This window comes from Bos taurus, chromosome 20, assembly GCF_002263795.3.
Source record: "Bos taurus isolate L1 Dominette 01449 registration number 42190680 breed Hereford chromosome 20, ARS-UCD2.0, whole genome shotgun sequence".
Classification (NCBI taxonomy): domain Eukaryota; kingdom Metazoa; phylum Chordata; class Mammalia; order Artiodactyla; family Bovidae; genus Bos; species Bos taurus.
Genome location: NC_037347.1, coordinates 9,975,681 through 10,000,000, shown reverse-complemented (window position 1 = coordinate 10,000,000; position 24,320 = coordinate 9,975,681). Strand labels below are relative to the sequence as shown.

Below are 24,320 nucleotides of genomic sequence, written 5' to 3'. Positions count from 1 at the left end.
TTTCGACATGGTCAAGTTGTCAGATAAATTATTTCCTTCTTCTTCCCCCTCCTCCCCCACCCCCCTACCACCCCACTCCTGGAAAACTTACGAAAATCTTCCTTCCTGCTTTCATCTCAACTGAGTCTTCACAGGTCTCCATGTGCAGCACAGTTGCCATGCTGGGTCTTCTCTTGTGAGTCCACTACCCTTCTTTGGTGGTTTGGACTCCCTATTTCTGGAGCCCATGTCTTTGTTTTTCTTGATTTGATTCGGAGAAGGATATCTTCCCCTATTTACTGCAGAAGGGTATGTGGATGATACTGTAACTTGAGACTTTACGTGTCTGAGAGTTTCTTTTTTCTATTCTCTCACTTAGTTGGGCTCTAAGTGGAATTCTTGAGTAATTTGAAAATAGTTTCCGCTTCATTTCAGAATCATCCTCTGATTATATTCTGGTCTTCAGTGTTTAAAAAAGTCTGCTGCTATTCTGATTCCCTGTCCTTTGAATGTGGGCCACTGTTTACATGTTTTCTGACCCTGGTACTCTGCATAGTGGGCTTCCCTGTGGCTCAGTGGTACAGAATCTGCCTTCCAAGCAGGAGACTCGGGTTCAGTGCCTGGGTCAGGAAGATCGCCTAGAGAACGAAATGGCTACCCATTCCAGTATTCTTGCCTGGAAAATCCTATGGACAGAGGAGCCTAGTGGGCTAGTCCCTGGGGTCCTAAAAGAGTCAGATATAGCTTAACAACTGCACCACCACCATGGTGCACGATAATGTGCCACCCCCATCGCTTCCTGCCCCCACATGTCATGGGCCTTTTTAATATGGAAACCCATTTCCTTCCCTTCTGGCAAAAGTTCTTGCATTATTTGATAATTTCTCTCTTCCATTTTCACTGTCTGCTACCTGAAATTCCTATGAATCAGATTTTTAAATCTCCTTTCAGTCAGTTCAATTCAGTTCAGTCGCTCAGTCGTGTCTGACTCTTTGCGACCCCATGAATCACAGCACGCGAGGCCTCCCTGTCCATCACCATCTCCCGGAGTTCACTCAAACTCACGTCCATTGAGTCGGTGATGCCATCCAGCCATCTCATCCTTTGTCGTCCCCTTCTCCTCCCGCCCCCAATCCCTCCCAGCATCAGAGTCTTTTCCAATGAGTCAACTCTTCGCATGAGGTGGCCAAAGTACTGGAGTTTTCAGCTTTAGGATCAGTCCTTCCAAAGAAATCCCGGGCTGATCTCCTTCAGAATGGACTGGTTGGATCTCCTTGCAGTCCAAGGGACTCTCAAGAGTCTTCTCCAACACCACAGTTCAAAAGCATCAATTCTTCGGTGCTCAGCTTTCTTCACAGTCCAACTTTCACATCCATACATGACTACTGGAAAAATCATAGCCTTGACTAGACGGACCTTTGTTGGCAAAGTAATGTCTCTGCTTTTGAATATGTTATCTAGGTTGGTCATAACTTTCCTTCCAAGGAGTAAGGGTCTTTTAATTTCATGGCTGCAGTCACCATCTGCAGTGATTTTGGAGCCCCCCAAAATAGTCTGCCACTGTTTCCACTGTTTCCCATCTATTTCCCATGAAGTGATGGGACCGGATGCCATGATTTTCGTTTTCTGAATGTTGAGCTTTAAGCCAACTTTTTCACTTTTCTCTTTCACTTTCAAGAGGCTTTTTAGTTTCTCTTCACTTTCTGCCATAAGGGTGGTGTCATCTGCATATCTGAAGTTACTGATTTTCTCCCAGCAATCTTGATTCCAGCTTGTGCTTCATCCAACCCAGCATTTCATGTGATGTACTCTGTATATAAGTTAAATAAGCAGGGTGACAATATACAGCCTTGATGTACTCCTTTTCCTGTTTGGAACCAGTCTTTTGTTCCATGTCCAGTTCTAACTGTTGCTTCCTGCATACAGGTTTCTCAAGAGGCAGATCAGGTGGTCTAGTATTCCCATCTCTTTCAGAATTATCCACAGTGTGTTGTGATCCACACAGTCAGAGGCTTTGGCATAGTCAATAAAGCAGAAATGTTTTTCTGGAACTCTCTGGCGGTAAATTGTTTGTCTACAATGTGAGAGACCTGGGTTCGATCCCTGGGTTGGGAAGATTCCCCAGAGAAGGAAATGGCAACCCACTCCAGTACTCTTGCCTTGAAAATCTCATGGACGGAGGAGCTTGGTGCAGGCTACTGTCCATGGGGTCGCAAAGAGTTGGGTACGACTGAACGACTTCACTTTCTTTGTTTCTGGAACTCTCTTGATTTTTCGATGATCCAGCAGATGTTGGCAATTTGATCTCTGGTTCCTCTGCCTTTTCTAACCAGCTTGAACATCCTAGAAGTGACTTTGTTGGTCACAAAACCCATAGAGAGAAGGCCAAAAGTCGATGCTTCAGACTAACAAATGTGCACAATTAAGTCAAAATCTGAGTTCTTTGACTTAGTTCATAATTTTGAATCAACAGTTTTTTCCAATGGACATTTTTAGAGCATAATTTGCATTTAATAAAGTACATAGATCTTAAGTATTCAGTTTGAATACTGACAATGTATACAGCTGTGTTCAGTTCAGTTCAGTTCAGTCGCTCAGTCGTGTCTGACTCTGCGACCTCATGAACCACAGCACGCCAGGTCTCCCTGTCCATCACCAACTCCCGGAGTTTACCCAGACTCATGTCCATCGAGTCAGTGATGCCATCCAGCCATCTCATCCTCTGTCGTCCCCTTCTCCTCCTGCCCCCAATTCCTCCCAGCATCAGAGTCTTTTCCAATGAGTCAACTCTTCGCATGAGATGGCCAGCGTATTGGAGTTTCAGCAAAACAATGTTTTCATCCTCCCAGGAAGTTCCTTTAAGCCCTTTCCCCACTGCCACCCACCCAGGTTACTTCTACCTGATCTTGAACTTTATATTATGTATTCCTTTGTATCTGATTACTCTTGCTCAACATGTTTTTGGGACTCACTAATTTTGTAGTGTGTTAGCAGCTCCCTGTTATTACTAAGTTGTATTCCATTTTATGCCTGTTCCACATATGAATATACCGTAGTTGTCTATCCATTTTCCTATTGATTGTTTCTGAATTTTACCTCTTGAATAAAGCTACTGTAAATATTCTTGTATAAATCTTTTGGTAGACACGTTTTTATTTCTCATGTGTAAAAACCTAGATTTATTTTTCTAAGTACTTGATGTTCTTTGACGTGTTTACAAATGGTATTTTTAAATGCCCATTTTTATTTATGTTTATTGCTGGAACTTAGAGAAACAGTTGATTTTTGTATTGCAATTAAGATTTTAGCAAATGAGGATTCCTCTGGCAGTCCAATGGTTGTGACTCTGTGAAAGTTCACTGTTAAGGCCATGTGGCAAGGCCAAAAAAAAAGATGTTAGGAAGTGTATTTTCTATACATCCATTCACAGTCTTACCTAGCCTTTGGAGCTATTAAAGCAAGCCTTTAAAAAAAAAATATATATATATATATAGGAATGCTATTTGTTCTTAGAAAACAGACTTAGAAACTCAGTTATTGGGACTTCCCTGGTGGTCTAGTGGCTAAGACTTCTAGCTCCCACCTCAGGGGGCTTGGGTTCCATCCTTGGTCAGGGAGCTAGATCCCACATACCACAACCAAAAATCCTGAGTGCTGCAAGCAAAAATCCTATATGCCCTAACGAAGATAGAAGATCCTGTGTGCTGCAGCTAGGACCTGGTGCTGTCAAATAAATAAATGAAACTCACTTATAATAAGATAAACAGAATAAAGTAAAATTTTAAGTAATAAAATTTAATGCTCCTGGGAAACATTTGCTAACTTCTCATTTATTTAATAAATTTAAAGGGTAACAGAGTATCTTACCTCTTTAAAACCTTGTTTTCCCATCCTTTTAATAATTTCTCATTAGGGAATTCCCTGGCAGTCCAGTGGTTAGGACTCTGTGCTTCCACTGCAGGGGGTACGAATTTGATTGCTGGTCAGGGAACTAAGACCCACATGTTGTGGGGGCAACTAAGCCCAGGCTTGCAACTACCCTGGAGCCTGAGCGCCACAACTAGAGAAGCTCATGTACCACAAGGAAGAGCCCAGGAGCCCTGCACGCTGGGACAAAAGGCCCCGCGTGCCGCAGGGAAGGTCCCACGTGCCACAACTAAGACACGATGCAGCCAAATATTCTTTAAAAATCAGTTGCATTTCTATGTGCTAATAATGTACAAACTGAAAAGGAAATTACAAAAGTAACTCCGTTTACAGTAGCCTCAAAAATAACAAAATAGAAATTAACCAAGGAGGTAAAAGACTTGCACAATGAAAACTAAAAAACAGTGCTGAAAGAGATTAAAGAAGACATAAATAAATGGAAACATCCCATTTTCATAGATGGGCAGACTTTAATACTGTTAAGATGTCAGTGCTACCCAGTGTGATCAATAGATTCAGTGCAGTCCCTATCAAAATTCTGAGATTTTTTTTTTGACAGAAATAGAAAAATATACCTCTAAAGTTAATATGGAATGTAAGGGATCTCAGATAGTCAAATAAATCTTGAACAAGAATAAAGCTAGAAGACTTAACATTTAATGATTTCAAAACTTACTACAAAGCTACAGTAAAAAAAAAAAAAAATTGTGGTTTTAACATAAAATACAGACGTATAGGACCTAGAATATAATACAAAGTCAGAGATAAACCACTGCGTATGAAATAATTTCTGACAAGCGTGCCAAGACTATTTAATGGAGAATGGACAGTCTTTATGACAAAAGATGTTGGGAAAACTGGATATCCACATAGCAAAGAATGAAGCTAACATTGTGTACAAAAATTATCTCAAATCTAAGACTAAGTGGACTAAGGAAGATAATTTTTTCTCATTTTCCAGTGTGTGAGAAATTGTGAGGAAGCTCAGATTGTTGTTGTTATTTCTCAGCCACTCAGTTGTGTCTGACTCTTTGTGACCCCATGGACTGCAGCACATCAGGCTTCCCTGTCCTCTGTTTCCTGGAGTTTGCTCAAACTCATCCATTGAGTCGGTGATGCCATCCAACCATCTCATCCTCTGTCTTCCCCTTCTCCTTCTGCCCTCAATCTTTCACAGCATCAGGTCTTTTCCAATGAGTCAGCTCTTCACATCAGATGGCCAAAGTATTGGAGCTTCAGTATCAGTCCTTCCTATGAATACTCAGGTTTGATTTCCTTTAGGATTAACTGGTTTGATCTCCTTGCTGTCCAAGGGACTCTCAAGAGTGTTCTCCAACATCACAGTTTGAAAGTTCTTTGGTGCTCAGCCTTCTTTATGATCCAACTTTAGCATCTGTACATGACTATTGGAAAAACCAGTTTTGACTAGATTGACCTTTGTCGGCAAAGTGATGGCTTTGCTTTTTAACATGCTGTCTAGATTTGTCATACCTTTTCTTCCAAGGGAAAGCATCTTTTAATTTCATGGCTTCAGTCACCATCCACAGTGATTTTAGAGCCCAAGAAAATAAAATCTGTCACTGTTTCCATTTTTTCCCCATTTATTTGCCATGAAGTGATAGTACTAGATGCCATGATATTAGTTTTTTTGAATGTTCAATGTAAGGCAAGTGCGGAGAAAAAGAAAATGAACTGGACAGCCAGGCAAAGAAAAGGAAGTTTATTAAAGGGAAACGAGAGTGAGTGGCCCTTGAGAAGAACCAGCCCCTTCCCTTCTGGTGGGTCCCTCTTACACCCTCCAGGCGGGAAACTGGGTCCCCTCGGGGTGGTTAGTTCATCTTTAGTCTGCAGATGGAATTTGGCAGTTGGTAGTCTTGAGAAAGCCAAAGGTGTTCAATGGTAGGGTGGTCACTTAGTCTTGGCAAAGAGTGCCAGTGGCTAAAACAGGATGTCACTTGAGCAATGTGGTCAGTTTCATGGGTCACTGTGACTTTATATTTTATTTGCAAGCCATTTTTAACAATGAGATCCCATGTAGGCCCTATCATTGAGTTTTAAGCTAGCTTTTTCACTTTTTCACTCAGATCTGTTATAGGCAACTTTGCCTTACTTTGCCAACAAAGTTCCGTCCAGTCAAAGCTATGGTTTTTCCAGTAGTCATGTATGGATGTGAGAGTTGGACCTTAAAGAAAGCTGAGTGCTGAAGAATTCATGCTTTTGAACTGTGGTGTTGAAGAAGACTCTTGAGAGTACCTTGGACTGGAAGGAGATCCAACCAGTCCATCCTATAGGAAATCAGTCCTGAATATTCATTAGAAAGACTGATGCTGAAGCTGAAGCTACAATACTTTGGCCACCTGATGTGAAGAACTGACTCATTGGAAAAGACCCTGATGCTGGGAAAGATTGAGGGCAGGAGAAGGGGAAGACAGAGGATGAGATGGTTGGATGGCGTCACCGACTCGATGGACATGAATTGGAACAAGCTCTGGGAGTTGGTGATGGACAGGGACCATGGGGTCGCAGAGTCGGACACAACTGAGCGGCTGAACTGAGATGACTTGTTATAGGCTAGGTTTAGAAGTACGTTATAATCGTACATCTAAGATGTACTTTATCACTACCAGAATTTTAAATTTATGTTCTCTCCGCTTTATAAAAGGGTACGTTTGGCTTGTTCTCCAGTGTATCCCCAGCTCCAAAAGAGCACCTGATAGGGTACACTGAAGAAATATTTGTTGAACGGATGGTTATCGCCTTTAAAGAGTTTAATTTCTTAGGACAGTTTTATAAGCCTGTTCGGTTTCCAGCTCTCATATAAGAATAAGCTTTTTCAAGTCCCGGAATACCCTTTCTAGCAGTAGGGGGAGAAGAAAACAGCACGTAGAAGAAGCTCTCAGACAAGCAAAGAAATTCAGCCGCGGCTCCGGAGCTCCGTCCTAGGATTCGCAATGCTCAAGGGCTCGGGAACGGACCGGCCTCGCGAGGTTGCATCACTGTCCCTCATTGGCTGAGTTAGGGGGGCGTGGTGCTCAACATCGACCAATCAGGGGCCGCGTTCGCCGACACGTGCCTAGGCTTACCGGAGAATCCCGGAGGTTTCAGGCAAGTTGGGACAGCAAGGATCTGGGCCGAAGTGTATCCCGAAGCCGAGGAGTTGGCAGGGAAAGCTTCGGCTCCGAATCGGCGCAGGCCGCTCTCTCACGCAGCTTCCTGCCTCTGTGCCTGCTGCCATGTGGGCCGCTCTGAGATTAGCCCTGCGGCCGTGCGCCCGCGCCGCTGCCCCAGCGCTGCGTTCCTATCATGGGGACTCCGTGGCTACCCTGGGCACCCAACCGGACTCGAGCTCTGCCATCTACCAGGTAGGGTGGGTGAGCGGCCCGGGTCAGTGATTCCTCTTCACCGACGGGACAAGGTGTTGGCCGGACTGGGAAGCATAGAGGGTAGGCTACTTTTAAGAGTAGCTCCTCTTTTCTCTGGATCCGCAGTCATGATTCTGGGACGCACTAGGAGGTCGTGAAGTTTGAAAAAGAAAACAAATCAGATACATTTTAGTTCACTTTTAGCACTGGCACTGTCCTTTGTATCTTTAAAATCAGTGGTTCTCAAAGCCAGTGGTTCTCCGGGAGCTTGTTCGAGTTACAGCCGCCTTAAGCCTCACCCTGGGACGTTTTGGTCTTCCAGGGTGGGGTCCTGGTGTTTGCATGGTTAATTAGGTTGGGGGTGAGGAGGGGCAAAGGCCTTGGAGGCAGCTAGCTTTGGGAACCACTGGCCGAACACTAGCTAACCCTGGTCTGTGGTTACTAGATTTGAGATAGTTGGTTATGTTAATGGGAAATACTTGTATTTAAATAGCTTTTCTTGGAATTTGGAGGTGCCACAGGTCACACAATCTACTCCTCTTGGAATTTGGAGGTGCCACAGGTCACAATCTACTCCTGGCTTATGAAATATCAGCTGGAAATTTTCAGTCTATCCCATGGTTTCTAAGCCTATACAGATAACGTTTAAGTTGTGCCAGATAACTCTCAGGAGATACATTTTATTTTATTTATTTAAAAAAAATGTTTATTTTTGGCGGTGCTGAGGCTTCCTTGCTGCTAGTGGGCTTTCTCTAGTTGAAGTGTGTGGGCTTCTCCTTGCGGTGGCTTCTCTTTTTGCGGAGCACAGGCTCTGGGCCCGTGGGCTTCGGGCTAAGTAGCCCCTCAGCATGTGAGATCTTCCTGGACCAGGGGTCAAACCTGTGTCCCTTGAATTGGCAGGCAGATTCTTAACCTCTGGACCACCAGGGAAGTCCCCAGAAAAGACGTTTAAATAATTCCTCCCTTTGGAAAAGCAAATAGGTTGAAAGAAAATCAGACTGAGGCAGAAATAATATCTAGTGAGAGACTTCCAGAAGTTTTTAGATTTCCTGGGATCAAGGGAGAATGTTTCACTCAGAAACATTAAATGGTTATTGTGATTTAGGCACTGTGTGAAAGTGAAAGTCGCTCAGTAGCGTCCCACTCTTTACCACTGCGTGGATTATTCTGTCCATGGAATCCTCCAGGCCAGAGTACTGGAGTGGGTAGCCTTTCCCTTCTCCAGGGGATCTTCCCAACCCAGGTATCGAACCCTGGTCTCCCTCACTGCAGGCGGAGTCTTTACCAGTTTAGCCACAAGGGAAGCCCAAGAATACTGGAGTTGGTAGCCTATCCCTTCTCCAGCAGATCTTCCCGACCCAGGAATTGAACCGGGGTCTCCTGCATTGCAGGCAGACTCTTTATCAACTGAGCTATCAGTTCAGTTCAGTTCAGTTCAGTCGCTCAGTCGTGTCCAACTCTTGGCGACCCCAAGAATCACAGCACGCCAGGCCTGCCTGTCCATCACCAACTCCTGAAGTTCACTCAGACTCACGTCCATTGAGTCAGTGATGCCATCCAGCCATCTCATCCTCTGTCATCCCCTTCTCCTCCTGCCCCCAATCCCTCCCAGCATCAGAGTCTTTTCCAATGAGTCAACTCTTACTAAGTTTCAGCTTCAGCATCAGTCCTTCCAAAGAAATCCCAGGGCTGATCTCCTTCAGAATGGACTGGTTGGATCTCCTTGCAGTCCAAGGGACTCTCAAGAGTCTTCTCCAACACCACAGTTCATAAGCGTCAATTCTTTGGCACTGAGCTATCAGGGAAGCCACTATTTAGGTACTTGGAATAGATGTGCAGGAATGGAATCATATTTTTGTCGGGGAGACAGACAAGAAAGCAGTGCATTGTGATGAGGGGTGTCTAAAGCCTAGAAAGTGGTTGCAGAAAGATAGGAAGTAATGAGTGAGTTGGCTCTTGAGTGGAGTAAGAACTGTCCAGGTTCAGGGTGGAGAATGGGCCTGTACAACCAAAAGAAGTCATGAGAACATAGGTTCTAAATTATGAAAGCAGTTAGTGGGAGTGAGAACTTGGAAGTCCTGGCCACGGTGTGGAGTTCATGGGGTAGATGGGATTGCTTATGTGGCCAGGTAGAGGAGGGAAGCCATGTGCCGGAGCCACGTTTTGATGTCCCTTTGCAGTCTGTTTGCTGGTATTTAAGTAGAGAAGTGGCATGATACTGTCAACGTGGCAGAATAATTGGCAGGGCAGCAGGGTAGAGAATGGGTTTCCCGCTGCATCGAATGTGACTTCTTCGTGGTGTGTTCTCTTGATTGCTGTAGACCTCTGAGTGTTCTCCAGAGCTCCTGTAAGGTTACGCTAGTCGGTTTGGGGTTGTTCTGTGATGTCTCTGTGAGGGAATGAGCTCCTGGAGCTTATTGGTCTCCCGTCTTTTTGAGGTCAGGTCTGGGCTGATGTCTTTGATAAGCAGCTGCTAATCAGGGGTTAGGGAGTGTGAGCCTGAGATTATAATTTCTTTCTCTGTGTAAAATGTTTTATGTTCTGGTTTAGTCTGTGCGCTAGTAATTAGAATAGGGAAGTAATTGTGCTGTGGTGGAAAAAACACTGATTTAGTATTTCATATATATTTAAAAGTAAACAAGGAACATTTTTCCATAGAGGGGGAAAACCTGGAGGAAATGTTAACAGTGGCCCTTTCAGTGGGCAGAAGAGGTGTTGTGCTTTAAGAACAAGATTCCAGAGCTTTGGTTTAAAATCCTAATTCTACTGCTTGTTAGCTGAGTGATCTTGGACGAATCACTTACTTCTCTGTGCCTCACTTGTGTTGTGGCGTTAATGATTAGGTGTATGTTTCATTTATCAAGACAGTTAGTGACGGTGCCTGAAGTACAATAAACCCTCAAGAAGTATTAGCTCTTGCTACTTTGCCTCCTCTTCTCAAGGTCATCTTGTGATCTATTTTAGCTAGATGTTATTTCAGTAATGCTGAGTAGCAACCAATCCCAAGATTTTAGTGTTCAAAAGAACAATATTTAGTTTTCACACTTGGGGCTGCGATGGCAGCTCTGCTCCAGGGCCATATTAGATTCAGGTCCGCACTGTTGCTTTTTCTTTTTTTTCTTTTTGGTTTAATAGACATTTATTCTGTTATTATGTAGTTGAACAACCTCCACACACAAAATAATATGGTTTAAGATTTTTTTGAGTTGGAAGGAATTTGGGTCTTAAAAGGTTTTGCAAGCCTGTTTTCTGGAAATCACTTAAGTGGGCCTTTTTAAAGACCCTTGAAGGAAAAAAACTGGTTCAAGAAAACCAGCAATTAAATTTCAAAATCAAACCATTTATGAAGATAGCAAGCCAAGAATTGGGGTAATTCGTCTTCTGTATTTCCTACACTCAAACCCACCCTGGGAAATAGAAGCCTAGTCTACGGGAGGACGTGATGGAACAAGCAGAATGAGGTGGTAAGGGCAACCACAGCTGGCGCCCAGCAAGTCTGGAACTGTGAGGCTGGTTTGAGCAGGGATGGGAACTGTAGACAACATGAAGTTGGAGGCCAATTGAACTTGCATTGACACCAGTGATGAGTTTTCTCAATAGCATTTTCAAGAGTGGAGTGACTTGACCATTGCCTGTATTAGCAGTAGCGGTGGAGCTGGAGAGTATTGCGCCTTCTCCACGCTGCCCGGCGAGAGCCACCAATGGTGTGGTGGAACTTGTGGCCCTTGCCCAGGCCGCGGCTCTTTCTGCCTGCAGATGTCAGCCCCCGCATTTCCCTGTGCTTGTGGACTGGTTTGGTGATCCACTGGGTGCCAGGGTTTCTTCTGATAACTTTATGGAATGGATCAATGAGGATAATCTCAAAGAATTTGTACGTAGAATCTTCACCAACCCAGTAGGAATTCAGGACCCTCAGGGCCCCACGGTGGTGGCCAGCATGCTCCTCCGCAACCGACTGCAGGCTTCGAGCAAACTTGAGCTGGTTGACACCATGGTGGACAGGCTTGCTGTAGGTGGCACCCTTAGAAACTGGGCGTTTGCGGCCCCCGCAGCGCACACGGATCCGGTATATGACATAGCCTTGTTTGGCCTTGTAGCCCAGGCTGTGCGCCTTGTCAGGCCGAGTGGGGCCCAGAGCGTGAGGATCGGTGCAGTGCCGAGAGCTGGTGGTACTGCCAGCAGCGCACCTGCAGCAGGAAGCACGTCACGTCCAACTGCTTCTTCCTCCACAGCTCCTGGATGTACTTGTAGGCGCCCACGTCGGCTCACCCTTATGGCTGCCCTCTTTTCTTTTTTAAAGTTCTGGCTGCATTGTGTCTTCACTGGTATGTACTGGTATAGTTGTCCTGTGGCATGTGGGATCTTAGTTCCCCAACCAAAGATCGCACCCACATCCCCTGCTTTGAAAGGCTGATTCTTAACCACTAGACTACCAGGGAAGTCCCTGCTCCACTTGTTTCTTATTCCAGGACCCAGAATGAGGGGGCAGTGGCAGCTGTGGGATGCTCCTCTCATCATGGAAGTCTGGGGCACAAGAGGAAAGAGTGTGGAAGTACCTTGTCCCTCTTAAAGGCTCTGCTTGCAGTTGGTACACTGTCCCTTTTGCCTACATTCCACTTGTCAAATCACATAATGTGGACAGATTCAGAGATTGATTTTATTTTTCTAGTTTTTGGCGGTGTCTCATGGTTTGTGGGATCCTAGCTCCTTAACCAGGGATTGAATCCGTGCCCTTGGCAGGGCAGTGAAAGCCTGGAATCCTAACTACTGGACCACCAGGGAATTTCCCTCTGATCCTTTTAAAACATAAAATAGGATCCGTTTTCCCCTGGGCTTTGTTTTTAAGTGTAAATTGTCAGTAAGTGTAAAAGCAAGTATTTCTGAATTGGTTGGTGTCTCCTCACAATAGTATTTGATAGGACAGAAAAAGAAGATGGCATTCTAACCCTCCAAGAGGTTATATTCCCGAACAAAGTAAAGCAAGTAGAGGTAAGCTCAGTAGGCGTGTAAGGAAGGAAGTGGGTAAAATGAGTGGCAGTAGCCAAAAACTAAGTTGGAGATGAGATGGAATATGAATTAGGCTTTAAAAGGGGATGGTGAGGGACTTCTCTGGCAGTCCAGTGGTTAAGACTCAGCGTTTCCACGCATGCCAGGGGCATGAGTTTCATCTCTGATCAGGGAACTAAGCTTCCACATGCCTTGAGGGGTGGCTAATAAATAGATAAATAAATAGAGGGTGAGATTTATATAGATGGACTAGAGAGGGGGTCGTGGTAGTGCAGAAGACATTGAGCAAAGACAGAGAGGCATGAACTAACTTTTTTAGTTTATGTTGGAGTTGGCTCAGTACGGAAGTGGCCCAGTGTGGAGGCCACATACGGTTGGCATCTAATGCTGTGCTCCTTAACCCTCGTTATGGTGAAAAAAAAAAAAAAAAAAAACTTCATTGGTTTCCTAGAATACTCTCCCTCTTTTTCCTTGCTTCTCTTTTAGGAAAACTATGAACAGATGAAAGCACTAGTAAATCAACTCCACGAGCGAGCACAGAGCATCAGACTAGGTAAGCACTCAGTTACTCTTCAGTTTATGCTGTTAATTAAGCTGTCCCTTTATTTGTTTTAGAAAAACTAGTAGCATCAGCGCTTTGACTCTTCAAGACTGTGCATTTGCTGTGGGTGGGAATGTAAATTGGGGCAGCCACTGAGTAAGACAGTATGTTGTTGTTGCTAACTCGTGTCCGACTCTTTTACGACCCCATGGACTGTAGCCCACCAGGCTCCCCTGTCCATACGATTTCCCAGGCAAGAATACTGGAGTGGGTTGCCATTTCCTTCTCCAGGGAATCTTCTCCATCTAGGGACTGAAGCTGCGTCTCCTGCATTGGCAGGTGGATTCTTCCCTGAGCCATCAGGGAAACCATGTAACACAGTGTGGAGGTTCTTAAAAAGTAAAAATAGAGTTACCATATGATGCAGCAATCCCACTCCTCGGCTTATATCTGGAAAAGATGAAAGCTCTTAATTCCCCAGTGTTCATAGCAGCATGGTTTACAAGAGCCAAAAACATGGAAACAACCCAGATACCTATGAACAGGTTATTGGTTTAAGATGTGATATATATGTATATATATATACATGTGGATATATGCTCAGTCATAAAAAGAGAATGGAATATTGCCATTTCTAGCAACATGGATGGACCTAGAGAATATCATACTAAGTGAAGTAAGTCAGGAAGAGAAAGACAAATATTATATAATATCATTTATATATGGAATCTAAAAAATAATGCAAATGAATCTATGTACAAAGCAGAAACAGACATGGAGGATAGCTCAGTGGTGGAGCATTTGACTGCAGAACAGGCACAAAGACATAAGAAACAAACTTCGGGGAAAGGAAAGGGGGACAGAGAAATTAGGAGTAGCGATTAACAGATAAAAAGTTAATACACACAAAATAGACAAGCAGCATGGATTTACTAAACATGGAGAACAGTGTTTACTATCCTGTGATCACTGGTAATGGAAAATAAACTGAAAAAAATATATATAAATGAATCACTTTGCTGCACACCTGAAACTAACACAATATTGTTATTTAACTATATTTCAATTTAAAAAAGCCTGCATTTGTCGGCATGCAGACATTTTATTTTTTCCTGGTATTTGGTCAGTTTTTTTGCCATTATTTGGGGGAAAGTAGAAATTCAGATTCATCATTTTTTTTTTTTTTTTTTTGTCCACACTCTGTGGCTTGTGGGACCTCAGTTTCTCAACCAGGGATTGAACCTGGGCCGTGGCAGTGAAAGCACCAAATGCTAGCCACTAGAGCACCAGAGAACTTCCTCATCAGTATTTTAAACTGTTTCTTCTTAAGCTTTTTATTTCAGTCACAGGATCACACTGAAATTTTTGTTTTACTTGAAGCAACTAAAAACATTTTCTCTTCATCATATTCATACTATATACTGTATTTTGCATAATTGTGCTTTTTCTGCTGTGTTGTATAATTTGGAAATAATTTCTGTGTGGGTTTATTGCTAATTAAATAAATGAGATTTCCTAAAAACTTTGTAAATTGTCATTTTTTATTTTTAAATTGTGGACATAATAGACATTCTTTTTCTTGGAAGAAATTGCATCATAGGAATATAAAATGCTAATGTTTAAATAAGTGTTTAAATAATGTTTAAATAAGTACTAACTTATTCAACTTCTGTTGTGCCTTTATTGGTATATATGATAATTTACTTTAGAAGGCTCTGTGACTTGAAATAATAGCCATTTCCAAAGTAAGAGTCCTCATGTTGTAGTACCTGAGAAGGAGCTATTTGAATTTTATGGCCTTCATTTAAAAAGAGTTCTCTGACTCCAGGGGCACAGCGAGGAGAGAGATGAGGCTGAGTTGGGTCTTGACAGTACTGTCCATCTGCCTGAGCGCCGTGGTCATGGCCACAGGGGCCGAGGGCAAACAGAAGCTGCAGGTCGGAGTCAAGAAGCGGGTAGACCACTGTCCCATCAAATCGCACAAAGGGGACGTCCTGCACACGCACTACATGGGGAAGCTAGAAGACGAAAGAGTTTGACAGCAGCCTGCCCCAGAACCAGCCCTTTGTCTTCTCCTTGGGCACAGGCCAGGTCATCCAGGGCTGGGACCAGGGGCTGTTAGGGATGTGTGAGGGGGGAAAGCGGAAGCTGGTGAGTCCATCAGAGCTGGGGTATGGAGATCAGGGAGCTCCCCCAAAGATTCCAGGTGGTGCAAACTTGGTGATCGAGGTGGAGCTGCTCAAAATCGAGCGACGTTCAGAACTGTAGCCAAACTGGAGCGGGGCGGTGGAGAGGCCCCCATCTGGGACCAGACTGTTTAAAGAAAGAAAAAAAAACCTTCAGTTCAGTCGCTCAGTCCTCTCAGACTCTTTGCAACCCCATGAATGGCAGCACGCCGGGCCTCCCTGTCCATCACCATCTCCCGGAGTTCACTCAAACTCATGTCCATCGAGTCGGTGATGCCATCCAGCCATGTCATCCTCTGTCATCCCGTTCTCCTCCTGCCCACAATCCCTCCCAGCATCAGAGTCTTTTCCAGTGAGTCAACTCTTCGCATGAGGTAGCCAAAGTACTGGAGTTTCAGCTTTAGCATCATTCCTTCCAAAGAACACCCAGGGCTGATCTCCTTTAGAATGGACTGGTTGGATCTCCTTTCAGTCCAAGGGACTCTCAAGAGTCTTCTCCAACACCACAGTTCAAAAGCATCAATTCTTCAGAGCTCAGCTTTCTTCACAGTCCAACTCTTATGTCCATACATGACCACTGGAAAAACCATAGCCTTGACTAGACGGACCTTTGTAGGCAATGTAATGTCTCTGCTTTTCAATATGCTATGTAGGTTGGTCATAACTTTTCTTCCAAGAAGTAAGCGTCTTTTAATTTCATGGCTGCAATCACCATCTGCAGTGATTTTGGAGCCCCCAAAAATAAAGCCTGACACTGTTTTCACTGTTTCCCCATCAAAAACCTTAAGATCCCCCCCAAAACAAACAAACAAAAAAAGAATTCTCTTCAATATCCTCATAGATAGAATCTGTTTGGTCTATCAACCTGTAGTTTAAGGGTGTTGTATTCCTGGATATGATCTTATCACATTCAGAGGACAGACTTTGAGTAGAAGTCATTAGTGAAATAATTTGGCAAAATCTTAGTGGATTTGTTTAAATTAAAATATTTTTATATGTTTTTTCTTCTAAGCACTTTAAGGATGGAGACAAGGTAATTGATTGATGGTAGATGGACAGAAAGATCATCTAAAATTGTGTATTCATTTGTATAGGCAATAGGAAAGAAATAAGCTCAGTATTTTCATCCTTTGTAGAATTTTGAGGGTGGTAGTTACTCCAATAAGTAAACCACTTTGGTCCAGTTATTTAATCCCTCTTGAACATTTTCAGTACCTCATTTGTAACTTGAGACTCAAGAGTGGGTCTGTGAAGTACAAGCATTATTTACTCAAAGCACACATTTCTGTCTTCTTTTGACTTAATAGATTAATCAAAGTTAATTGAAAAAAACCATAAACGAGATCCATTTGGAATATACTGGTCTCTGCCTTTTGTACTGTAGTAGTTTCATGTCAACGGAGAAGGCAACGGCACCCCACTCCAGTACTCTTGCCTGGAAAATCCCATGCACGGAGGAGCCTGGTGGGCTGCAGTCCATGGGGTCTCGAAGAGTCGGACAGACTGACTTCACTTTCATTTTTCACTTTCATGCATTGGAGAAGGAAATGGCAACCCACTCCAGTGTTCTTGCCTGGAGAATCCCAGGGACGGGGGAGCCTGGTGGGCTGCCGTCTATGGGGTCACACAGAGTTGGACACGACTGAAGTGACTTAGCAGCAGCAGCAGTTTAGTGTCAAAATCAATTAAATCCTCTAAAAGTTACCATGACATGAACAAGTGGATATGAAATTCAATGTGGGGCCAGGTGAAGCAAAGACCTCATTCAGATGGCAGTAATTGCTCCCATTCTATCTATAAGGATATAGGGGAGAATTAAAAAAAAAAAAAACAGGCGAAGACGGTAAACTTCCTATAGGTCCTTCTGTATTCTGTGTTCTCAGTCGTATCTGACTCTTTTTGGCCCCATGCATTTAGTCCACTGGGTTCCTCTTTCCTGGAATTTTCCAGGCGAGAATACTGGAGTGGGTTGCCATTTCCTACTCCAGTGGATCTTTCTGACCCAGGGATTGAACCCATGTCTCTTGTGTCTCCTGTATTGGTAGGCAGATTCTTTACCCCTGTGCCACCTGGGAAGCCATTTCTTCTAGGTTAGGTACTTGTAATATAAGAAGAATATTATTTTGATAATGGCTGTATCCAGTCCCTTTGGTTGTAAGTCACAAAGATCCAAATCAAACTTGTTTAATCCAGAAGCCAACAACCAAACCATGCAAAGGAAGTGCTGAATGACCAGGGGACTCCAAGCCCTCCAGGACTCACTGTCTCTGCCCCTTTTCTCTCATTTAAGGATGCCTCTGTATGTTGGACCACATTCTCTTTCTCCATGAGGTGGGGGGCTAGGTTGCTCGGAGACCAGCAACAATCTGAAGTAAATTGTAAACAATCAGTTTATAATGTGAAGCAAAGATCTAGTTATCCTTTCACCTCCAATCTGGAAAACTTTGATGGGTTCTCTGGGGTCCCGTGTTCTCTCCTTAGCCCAGTCACTGTATCCAGTGGGGTGTGGTACTTCACAGTGCCAGCCTGAACCCATGTCCACCAGGACTCCAAGACAGTGTGCAGCTGGCAGCTCCTGAAACTTCATGGAGGTAGCAGTGGTTTTCAGGAAAGAAGGAAAGGAAAGCAGGCAGTCAAAAAGCAAAGAATGTCAATTACACTGTCTCCAGACCACCCTGGGCTTCCTTGGTGGCTCAGTGGTAAAGAGTCCAGCTGCAATGCGAGAAACAAGGGTTCTGTCCCTGAGTGGGGAAGATCTCCTGGAGAAGGAAATGGCAGCCCGCTCCAGCATCCTTGCCTGAGAAATCCCATGGACAGAGGAGCCTGGAGGGCTGCAGTACATGGGTTGCAAAGGAGTTGGACACGACTTCGTGACTAAACAGCAACAGTTCAGATCAGATCAGTCGCTCAGTCGTGTCCGACTCTTTGCGACCCCATGAGTCGCAGCACGCCAGGCCTCCCTGTCCATCACCAACTCCCGGAGTTCACTCAGACTCACGGCCATCGAGTCAGTGATGCCATCCAGCCAGCTCATCCTCTGCCACCCTAATTTCTGTCTAGGAAGAGAGGGGTGTGTAAATAGGAGGGTGAGTTGTAAAAACAGAGGTAGTGGACATTTGTCATTCTTTTTGACCAGGTAGCTCCTGAACCCCTATTCTAAGTGTGAGGAAATGGTGTTAAAAAATGACATGAGTTTTTGTCTATTGGATATGATTTGAGAGGCAAGATATCCTGCTGGTATGCTTTTCAGAAAGATGACTAGAATCATAGTCTTGAAGTCATCTTGGAATAAGGCATTGTCTCCTGAAAAAGAATCAGAACGCTTGCGGAAATGAAAGTATGTTTTGTTGGGAGCAGAACTGAAGAGTTAATTATTCCCTTTGGATGTTAAGCCTAATGGGTCTGACTAAGAAGCAGTAGAGGCCTCCAGCGCTGGGCCTCTGCTGGGGATGGCAGGTTCTGAGCCTCTGGCGGTCTGATTTCTGCAGGAGAGCAGAGCATTGAGTGGGGCTCCTTGGGAGGGAAGCCAGGGAAGGACAGACAGCTGTCCTCACGGTGTTGCCTGGTGTTAGCACTGTTATGCTAGGAAAGTGGGTATTACAAGGTACATATAATGTACAAGTGATATACACTTCTGTCCATGGGATTCTGTAGGCAAGAATACTGGAGTGGGTTGCCATGCTGTCCTCCAGGGCATCTTACCCTCCCAGGGATCAAACCCATATCTCTTACATCTCCTGCATTGGCTGGCAGGTTCTTTACCACTAGCGCCATCTGTGAAGCCCTATGTTATTCATATGTAACATATCAGTAATATTTCTAAAGACACATTAAAAAATATATTTTATTGGAGTATAGTTGATTTACTATGTTATGTTAATTTGTGCTGTATAGCAAGCAAAGTTCAGTGATTCTTGTTCATACTCTTTTCCATTATGGTTTATCACAGGATATTCAATATCCCTGTGCTATGCAGTAGGATCTTTTTGTTTATCCTATATATAATAGCTTGCATCTGCTAATCCCAAACTTCCTGTCCATCCCTCCATGACCCCCTCTCCCTCTTGGCAACTACAAGTCTATTCTCTACGTATATGAGTCTGTTTCTGTTTCATCCATTCAGTTCAGTCGCTCAGTTGTGTCCCAGTCTTTGTAACCTCATAGGCTGCAGCACGCCAGGCCTCCCTGTCCATCACCAACTCCTGGAGTCTACTCAAGCTCATGTCCATTGAGTCGGTGATGCCATCCAACCATCTCATCCTCTGTCATCCCCTTCTCCTCTCACCTTCAATCTTTGCCAGCATCAGGGTCTTTTCAAATGAGTCAGCTCTTTGCATCAGCTGGCCAGAGTATTAGAGTTTCTGCTTCAGCATCAGTCCTTCCAAAGAATGTTCAGGCTTGATTTCCTTTAGGGTGGACTGGTTGGATCTCCTTGCAGTCCAAGGGATTCTCAAGAGTCTTCTCCAACACCACAGTTCAAAAGCATCAATTCTTCTGCGCTCAGCTTTCTTTATAGTCCAACTCTCACATCCATATGTGACTACTGGAAAAACCATAGCCTTGACTAGACGGACCTTTGTTGGCAAAGTAATGTCTCTGCTTTTTAATATGCTATCTAGGTTGGTCATAACTTCTCTTTCAAGGAGTAAGAGTCTTAATTTCATAGCTGCAGTCACCATCTGCGGTGATTTTGGAGCCCCCCAAAGTAAAGTCTGTCACTGTTTCCATTGTTTCCCCATCTATTTGCCATGAAGTGATAGGATCAGATGCCATGATCTTCGTTTTCTGAATGTTGAGCTTTAAGCCAACTTTTTCACTCTCCTCTTTCACTTTCATCAAGAGGCTCTTTAGTTCTTCTTCACTTTCTGCCATAGGGGTGGTGTCATCTGCATATCTGAGGTTATTGATATTTCTCCCACCAATCTTGATTCCACCTTGTGCTTCTTCCAGCCCAGCGTTTCTCATGATGTACTCTGCATATAAGTTAAATAAGCAGGGTGACAATATACAGCCTTGACGTACTCCTTTTCCTATTTGGAACCAGTCTGTTGTTCCATGTCCAGTTCTAACTGTTGCTTCCTGACCTGCATACAGATTTCTCAAGAGGCAGATCAGGTGGTCTGGTATTCCCATCTCTTTCAGAATTTTCCACAGTTTATTGTGATCCACACAGTCAAAGCTTTGGTATAGTCAATTAAGCAGAAATAGATGTTTTTCTGGAACTCTCTTGCTTTTTCAGTGATCCAGCGGATGTTGGCAATTTGATCTCTGGTTCCCCTGCCTTTTCTAAAACCAGCTTGAACATCTGGAAGTTCATGGTTCACGTATTGCTGAAGCCTGGCTTGGAGAATGTTGAGCATGACTTACTAGCGTGTGAGATGAGTGCAACTGTGCGGCAGTTTTTGTTTCATAGATAAGTTCCTTTGTGTCATGTTTTAGACTCTGCCTATAAGTGACATCACATGGTGTTTGTCTTTCTAATTTACTTCCCTGAGTGAGCAGTCTGTAGGTCCCTCCCTTTCGCTGCAGATGGCATTGCTTCATTCTCTCTTATGGCCGAGGAGTGCTCCGTTGTGTGTATGTGTATGTGTGTATCCATCACATCTTCTTCATTCATCTGTCAGTGGGCATTTAGCTTGTTTCCATCTCTTGGCTGTTGTGAATAGTATTGCTATGAACAGAGGGGTGCATGTGTCTTTTCGAATTATGATTTTGTCTGGCTGTGTGCCCAGGAGTGGGATGGCTAGTTCACGTGGCAACTCTATTTTTAGTTTTTTGAGGAACCTCCATACTGTTTTCCATAGTGGCTGTACCAATTTACATTCCCACCAACAGTGCAGGCGTTTTCGCCGCACCTTCTCCAGCATTTGTTATATGTAGACTGTTTACTGATGGCCATTCTGAATGCTGTGAGGTGGCAGTTCACTGTAGTTACGTTTTGCATTTCTCTAATCATATTGATGTTGAGCATCTTTTTATGTCCCCGTTGACCTCATGTATAGATATGCTCAGTTTTGAATTCATAACATTTCCGAAGTAATTTTCAGGTAAGAGGAAGGGACAGTGTTTCAAGTTGCTTCTGAGGTTAACCCTCCAAGTTTTCATCTAAGAGAACTTGTGGTAAGTAAAAAGTTTGGCGATAATGGGTGGATTCTCGTCCTCCGATTTGTGTCTTCTTTTCCTCTGCCTCATTGCTACTGTTATTTCAGATTTCTTCTCAGGGCACCATGTTTGCTTCCCCTTTGGTTCCCACAGAGTATGTAGGGGCTTCCCTGGTGGCTCAGCGGTAAAGAATACACCTGCAAGGAGGGAGGCACAGGTTCTATCCCCCCGTTTGGAAGATCCCCTGCAGGGTGGCATGGCAACCAACTGCAGTATTCTTGCTGGGAGAATTCCATGGACAGAGGATCCTGGTGGGCTGCAGTCCATGGGGTCGCAAAAAGTCAGACACGACTGCAACGGCTAAGCACACCCAGCGCATGTGGCATATAGGATGGCTGGGAGCGACTTAGTCGTTCCTATAGGTGGGACGAGCATTACCGCAGCTGTGTTATTTGTGCTAGCCAGAACTCAAGTATTTTGATTAACAAGTTAACTGAAGGCCTGTAAGTGTTTTGATAGTTTCAGAAGTGCTTAGTTTTTCTAAAACTGGGTAATAACTTTATTGATATAGAAAAATGCAAAGAGTTCTGGTGGTTGAAACAAGGGCCTCTTAATGACCTTAAGATAAGGCTTATGTATGTTTTTTAAAATATTATTTTATTAATAGTTGATTTACAGTGTCATGTTAATTTCTGGTGTATAGCAAAGTGATTCAATTATACATATATACACATTTTTCATATTCTAATTATGGTTTGTTACAGGATGTTGAATAGTTCCCTGTACTATATAGTAGGACTTTGTTGTTTAAGGACTTTGTGTAGTTTTAAAAACACTTTGGAGTGGAAGTTAAACTGCATGTCTGTAGCTCCAGCAATGCGTATAGCATCACTTAAGTGACCACAGTTAAGCATTTGTGCTGAGCATGCAGAGGCTGACCGCTATGTCTCAACTGCCCCCTGGTGACAGGAATAGTATAAAGATGGTATAAACTGTAAAATCCTTCCTGATTTGAGGAGTGTTAAAATGTGAACAAAATGCGTGTTTTAGAATCAGTGCAATATGGTAAATGAGATTGAAGGAAAACATGGCTTTTCCAGCTCTGAGTCTGTGGGAGTGGAGATAATTAATGCAAAAGTCTTTAAGAGTTAATGTTTAGAAAACTAAGGTGCTGTGACATGCTGTCTTTCTGTGGTCTGCATGAATTCTGTGACCTGAGAATTTATATCAAGGATAGCACTCTTTCTGGTTTTTCCTAATAAAATCTGAATTCACTAGATGCTCTTAATAGCAAAGTCAGGGTTTAGGCAGAAGAATAATATTGGTCTAAGTACTTAAAAAAAACCAGACAAGCCACAGATCTGTTTTCTTACCTCTTTGTCATCTCACCCTCCCCTGCTGTCCTTATCCTGGTAGCCACTGAGTGGAGCCTTGTGTCCCTCGGCTCTCCAAAGACCCTCACCCAAGCCTCGTCTTCTTTGTAGTGCCTTAGGTTCACTTTTCTTTAATGTTTATTTTTAAACAGCTTTATTAAGGTATGATTGGCATGTGATAAACTGCAGTATTTTAAGTGTATGGTTTGATGAGTTTTGACATACGTATATACCCGTGAAACTGTCCCTGCCATCGAGATGATGATGAAAATGTCACTCAGAAGTTTGCTCTGCCCTCTGTCACCCTCCTGTTCCCACTCTCTCCTACCCCCACACATACCTCACTTAGGAACTCTGAATTCCCTGGGGCTGGGAGAAAGGAGGAAAGCCCTTTGATTTAATTCACACTATCTTGTAAGTCTTTCCCTCCCAGAATTGTTTTCTTTTTAAAAGATTAGATGTATGATATGTTCTTCTTGGTTACCTTAAGGCAGGCTTAGTCTTAAAAATAAGCCCTCTACCTCTTCAGAAAAAAATTAAACATCCCCTTAGATACAGGAAAGTCTTGATTTGAAAATAAAGTTGTGCTACCTGGAGGCTTCTTTGAAATCTGTATGAATGTATTTTCTCACCTAAAAAAACAAATCGTTTTTAAAAATAGCTAAACATTTCAGTGGACAAGGAGTTTATTAAGATGAAATTCTTAGGCAGCAGTGAAGGTAAAGATACTAAGGTGCGATATGATGGTCTCTTCTGCTCGGTTACTGTGGTTTGCTGAGGGTAGGGTGTGGCTGTTCCCCAGGTACTGAGCCTGGCAGCTCTCAGGCTGGGTGAGGCTCCGTGCACCCCTCACCTCAAACAGCCTCATGGGTCGGTTACCCCAGCGAACTCTTCAGTCACTGTGATTTCCTTCTGTCTGGGGCAAAGTCAGGAAACACTGAAGACAATCTCTGAGTCAGGATAGTAACAAGAGGGGACTTTTTTTTTCTTTTTGGCCCCACGACTGTGGCGTGCACAGTCTCAGTTCCCCCGCCCAGGAATCCAACCTATGCCCCCTGCAGTGGAAGCACAAAGTCTGAACCACGGCACTGCAGGGAAGTCCCCACAGGGGCTGTTTTAGTTATTATATAATGTGTTCAACTCTGTCCTGTTTGAGGGCCGTAAAAGTGATGGGTCGCTAGTGGCACCTTGGCTTCCCAGGTGGCGCTAGAGGTAAAGCACCCACCTACCAATGCAGGAGACTAAGAGACTCGGTTTCGATCCCCGGATCAGGAAGATCCCCTGGAGGAGGAAATGGCAACCCACCCCAGTGCTCTTGCCTGGAGAATCCCATGGAACTAGGAGCCTGGCGGCCTATCGTCCATGGCGTCGCAGAGTCGGACACGACTGAAGCGACTTAGCACGCACAGAGTGGCACCTTTAGCCAAGATTTGTTGTGTATATTATGGAAGTCAGAAAATGCTTTTTACCTGGTACAGATGATGTTAGAAACATTTCAAATTTTATAGAGCATATAGTACAGTGCTAGATATTTATAATGGGTGCAATAAGTATGGTGGAGATGAGGCAGTATTTGCAGTATATGAGATGCAGAGAAACATATTACATTATTTCCTTAAGTAATTACTGCTGAATTTAGAAAATGTATAATATACTGTGGGCTTATAATACACTGATTTTTTAAAAAATTCCAGTTTGAATGATCTGAAAAATTATCTGTTTTTCATAGGATATGTTAATTTTTTTTGTTTGCATTAAGTGTTATATGTTTTTCTGGTATTCAGTTGAATGAAGACCTTATATTGAATTCATCTCATCTATAATGTTTTTGTTTTTTTTTAAT

The 24,320-nt window shown here is 43.6% G+C and overlaps 1 protein-coding gene and 2 pseudogenes across 2 annotated transcripts in view; 2 read left to right on the top strand and 1 right to left on the bottom strand.

Moving 5' to 3' along the window:
- The first annotated feature begins 6,981 nt into the window (after nt 1-6,981).
- The window catches only part of MCCC2 (methylcrotonyl-CoA carboxylase subunit 2), a 78,278-nt gene continuing 60,939 nt past the window's right edge, over nt 6,982-24,320 (top strand). For both annotated transcript variants that reach the window (XM_059878855.1, XM_010816706.4), the window contains exons 1-2: nt 6,982-7,268; nt 12,762-12,828. In XM_059878855.1, coding sequence (XP_059734838.1) covers nt 7,140-7,268; nt 12,762-12,828 — 196 coding nt within the window. In that variant the 5' untranslated portion in view covers nt 6,982-7,139. The remainder of the gene's footprint in view (nt 7,269-12,761; nt 12,829-24,320) is intronic.
- Nucleotides 10,860-11,783, bottom strand: LOC101902413 (large ribosomal subunit protein eL15-like; annotated as a pseudogene).
- LOC132343210 (peptidyl-prolyl cis-trans isomerase FKBP2-like) lies at nt 12,848-24,319 on the top strand (annotated as a pseudogene).